At 34.9% G+C, this 4,309-nt stretch overlaps 1 protein-coding gene across 1 annotated transcript in view; it reads left to right on the top strand.

Moving 5' to 3' along the window:
- Nucleotides 1-4,081, top strand: part of LOC111369262 (proteasome subunit beta type-5-A-like) — a 5,602-nt gene extending 1,521 nt beyond the window's left edge. The window contains exons 3-7 of the mRNA XM_022990712.1: nt 1,288-1,394; nt 2,650-2,784; nt 3,066-3,169; nt 3,482-3,582; nt 3,671-4,081. Of these exons, the coding sequence (XP_022846480.1) occupies nt 1,288-1,394; nt 2,650-2,784; nt 3,066-3,169; nt 3,482-3,582; nt 3,671-3,798 (575 nt within the window). The 3' untranslated portion in view covers nt 3,799-4,081. The remainder of the gene's footprint in view (nt 1-1,287; nt 1,395-2,649; nt 2,785-3,065; nt 3,170-3,481; nt 3,583-3,670) is intronic.
- The last annotated feature ends 228 nt before the right edge of the window (nt 4,082-4,309 follow it).

Here is a 4,309-nt window from a genome sequence, read left to right as displayed (position 1 = left end):
GATTTTGAGGGTGCTTGTGAGGAATTCAATCTGTTGCAGCATGAATTTTTATGCGATTATGTTTGTTTGTATAAAATGGTGATAATAATTGAATCTTGGAAAAGAAATGTATAGTTCCAATTCTGAAGCTCCAGTCAATGCAGTGAAGTAAAATTCTGAATCAGTTTCTGACGTGGCAATTATAAGGCTTTAACATATAATCATAGTTCCTGGCATGGCAATACACGGGGAACTTGTAATCTTAATTTAGCTACATGGTTGTGCACCATGATCGGTTACATGCTAGCTTATTTATATTTGGTCACTGTTTTCTTATTCTCTGACATGCGAAGTTGAACTATCAGGCTATACTATGTTTTGCGGCTTATATTTTTCCTCTTTGTATCAAATACTTTTAGGATGACTGGAACCTAATGATCAAATCAATTAAGCAATAGGAAATGGTTTAATGAGGAAGGCCCTGTTCCGCTGGCCCCAGGGATTGTATTTTATTTGGAAAACAAGACTCTGCTGTAGCAGTAATTACAGATTTCCTTCCTGTTCAACAATGTCTAATTAGTGAAAAAAGTATATATTGTTTGAGTTTGCTGCAAGTGTGTGTGTTCCCTAGTCTTCTTAGAATAGTTTGATTAAAGCAAATGCAAAGAAAATTCTGCCAAACTTGCGCCAGTTTTGGATAATTGAGATGGATTTCAGCAACCCACATCTCTAAGTTTTTTACAAACTTTGAATTAACTTGTGATTTTCATAGTTAGCCCAGTTACATGTTAAACTTGACAGTTCTTCTATTAGTTAGGGACTCTACCTTAATATCCTGAGCAATGCATCCATTTTTGGTGAAGACTCCTGGAATTTTTTTACTTCGACCTTTTTTCTTCAAATATTTTCCTTTTTTGACGGACCCCAGTAATATTTTTGTCTGTTTGTGGGTCATGATCCATAGATGTCCTGAAAAATGTTTGCTGGACTAGCATGCATTTTTAATCCATGCAACACTTGTGGTCTGATGGTATATTTTTATATAATTTTTATGTGCATTTTATTGTTATGCTTTGGGGGTTGCAAATTGATACTCATGTATACTATGGATCTTAGTTTTAATATGTTGACATTTACGACTGCTTGAACAAAGCATATGCTTAACTAAAACTAGGTAAGCCGTTATGTTTTTTTTTTTCGTGATTCAGTAATTTGCTTTTATCACATAATTTTTTTTTTTTTAATGCTATCATATTTCTTTCCACGTTCATATTTGATTGGGTGTAACTCTCCGTGTTATTATGTCAGCATCACAATCTGTGAAGAAAATCATTGAAATTAATCCCTACATGCTTGGCACAATGGCTGGAGGAGCTGCTGACTGCCAGTTCTGGCACAGAAATCTGGGTGTTAAGGTATTTTAATTGAATTTGTGACTAATCATGATATAGTTTCTTCTTTTGTCACTGTCATTCTCAATGAGGAATATAGATAGTTGATTTGTGCATTTTCTAGATTAATGCATTATGCTTAATTGGGTGGTTGATCCCTCTAGCATTGGTTACTGTGACATTTTAAATCTTATTGAATAGAAAGCTGTAAATCTTGCTTTTTACCTTTTCAAGTTTCCAAATAATACATTATGGTTTTCATATTCAATAATTAACCAAAAGAATGAGAAGGAAACAAGTTAAAAGGGCACAGGAAGTGATGTGAAAAAACGATTTTGGAAGAGAGGCTGAAGGTTCTAGCTTGATCCCTTCCCAGTCATCTGAACATTCAGCTTGTCAAACGAGTTAACTTATCAGATGGAAAGGTTGACACTCTTTTTGTGCCTTTTTTTCTGGTGCAATATCCGATATGCTGCATATTTGCTTTGGTTGATATCTACTGAAACAGGAGACTGATTTTAGCTATAAAGTCTAATATTCTGATTCTAGCGAATGAAAACTGATAAAAAATCAAGTGTGGATATGAAGATTTAAGCTTCTCGTCCGTTTCATCCTCTTTTAACCCTTATTTTGAATAAAAGAATTTTTCCCGGCTTATTTCTTGTGAATGTGATAGGCATATCGTGCTTCACATTTAAGTCAGGAGAAAAAAGTGAGGATGATTATATAGTAAAAGATTCCATTTGCAGTCTTGATCCGAGAGAGTTATGACTCCCTGATTCTGGTTGTTGTAATCATTGGTTATGGCACCTTCTTTCTAAATCTCAATCTGTATCCAGAAATGGAAGGATGACAACAATATTAGTGGGGAAATGTGGTGCACTTTTAATTACTAAGCAAGAATCAGTTAATTTTATTTTGCTTCTGTTTTCAAATTTTTAATTACTAATCATTTTATTGCATCTGTGAAACTTTGGATGTCCGTGAAAATGCAACGCATAATTAGGACAAAATTATGTGAACCAATTGTCTACAACTTTCAATTGCTACAAAAGTTACCAGCTGATGTAATTTAGATGCCATTTGGTGGCTTGTTATATTTTTTCTACAATTGCTTGGGATGCCAAATGCCCCCTGAGATTCTATTTCATGGTTTCAATTTGAACGGCAATTATTGGAAACAAATTTGTTATTTTTTTGTTATATTGTATGAATTGAAGAATTAATATATTCATTTTGCTACAACTATGCTATTTAATGGTTATCCTGCATACTTCAGTGTCGATTGCATGAGCTGGCAAATAAGAGAAGAATATCCGTAACTGGAGCTTCAAAGTTGCTGGCCAACATTCTCTATTCTTATAGGGGAATGGGTTTGTCTGTTGGAACTATGATAGCTGGATGGGATGAGAAGGTGATGAGTGAAATATATTAGCCCTTGTTTGAGCCCCATTTTTGGGGAAAGAATGAATTTTTGAATAGTATATTGATTGAAATGTGTGGTTAAAAAATAAGGAAAAGTTTTATATTTGCGTATATTATTATTTTATTGAAAAATATGCGGTTGAAATGATGTCAAAATATTGTTGAAAAATGTATTTTTACCAAAGAATGGGGTTCAAACAAGGGCTTAATATAGCATGCCATTGACCTGCATCTTTTGGATGTTTGTAATGCTTTTGGAATTTGATGTAGGGTCCTGGCCTGTACTATGTGGACAGTGAAGGAGGAAGGCTGAAAGGAACTAGATTCTCTGTTGGATCTGGTTCGCCATATGCTTATGGTGTTTTGGACAGTGGGTGAGTTACTCATTTCCCTGTTATGGATGTTTCACAATTTTCTTCTAAATTGTTGTATATTCAATAACATGATATGAAACAAGAATCAGAATTGCTGCAGTGTTTTCTTGCACTAGTTATATATATTGTACTAGTGATATCTATGAATTGCCTGTGATTGCAAATAAACTATATAAATTGAGACTCTCGCAGATGACTTTTTCCATGACTTGTATCTATTAGTAATTTCACTTCGGCATTCACTCTTCAGCTTTAATCTAATGCAATTGCTTTAGGGGAACCTTAATGTTGTTTTGTGTTGTAATTGTCTAGCTACCGTTATGATATGTCTGTTGAAGAAGCTGCAGAGTTGGCAAGACGGGCTATTTATCATGCAACATTCCGTGATGGAGCTAGTGGTGGCGTTGCCAGCGGTAATGCACTTTTCACCTTCATCTCCTTGTTATCTCTTCATATTTCTGTGTGCTTACTGGTTAAACCATGACCTACGTTTTATGGCAGTTTATCACGTTGGACCAAATGGATGGACAAAGCTATCAGGTGATGATGTTGGAGAACTTCACTACAAATACTATCCAGTTGAAGCAGAAGTTGTAGAACAGGAGATGGCTGAATTACCTGTGACCTGAGAGAGAGCCAGTGAGAAGAAGTAGAATATTTGCTACTATGTGCTTCTGAACTATAACTATCGCATTAGACGTGTTCAAACTTGTTTTGCTTGTAGTATTCTGTTTTATAACCAAGTCCTGCCATTCTTGATGCAGTTCAATTCTTTACTCCCCTTTTCCTTTCAAATTTTGCCACCGAATTTCTTCATTTGTGGGTGCTTTGTTTTGTGTAACTCAAGTGAATCTCTTTGTTTACTACGTGAATTTTTTAAGAGATTACGAATGCACGGTTTTCTGATTTCAAGTTGCTTGGTTTCTTTGATTGTTGCTGGTAGTATCCATGATCTTCCATTCGATTATCAAAAGAATTGCATTTCATAATCATGATAGAAGACTTGGAGAATTGCGTTTATAATCATGGTATAGAAGAATGTGCATGAGCAACTTTGCTTTATAGCTACTTCAACATTTCACTTTTATGAAATTCCAAGGAAATGGGACCCCCACTCCTTCCATGATACAGATGTTGAAA

The sequence above is a fragment of the Olea europaea genome, chromosome 20, assembly GCF_002742605.1.
Source record: "Olea europaea var. sylvestris chromosome 20, O_europaea_v1, whole genome shotgun sequence".
NCBI classification, from domain to species: Eukaryota; Viridiplantae; Streptophyta; class Magnoliopsida; order Lamiales; family Oleaceae; genus Olea; species Olea europaea.
Note: the sequence above shows the minus strand (reverse complement) of the source record. Positions and strands in the feature narration are given on the sequence as shown.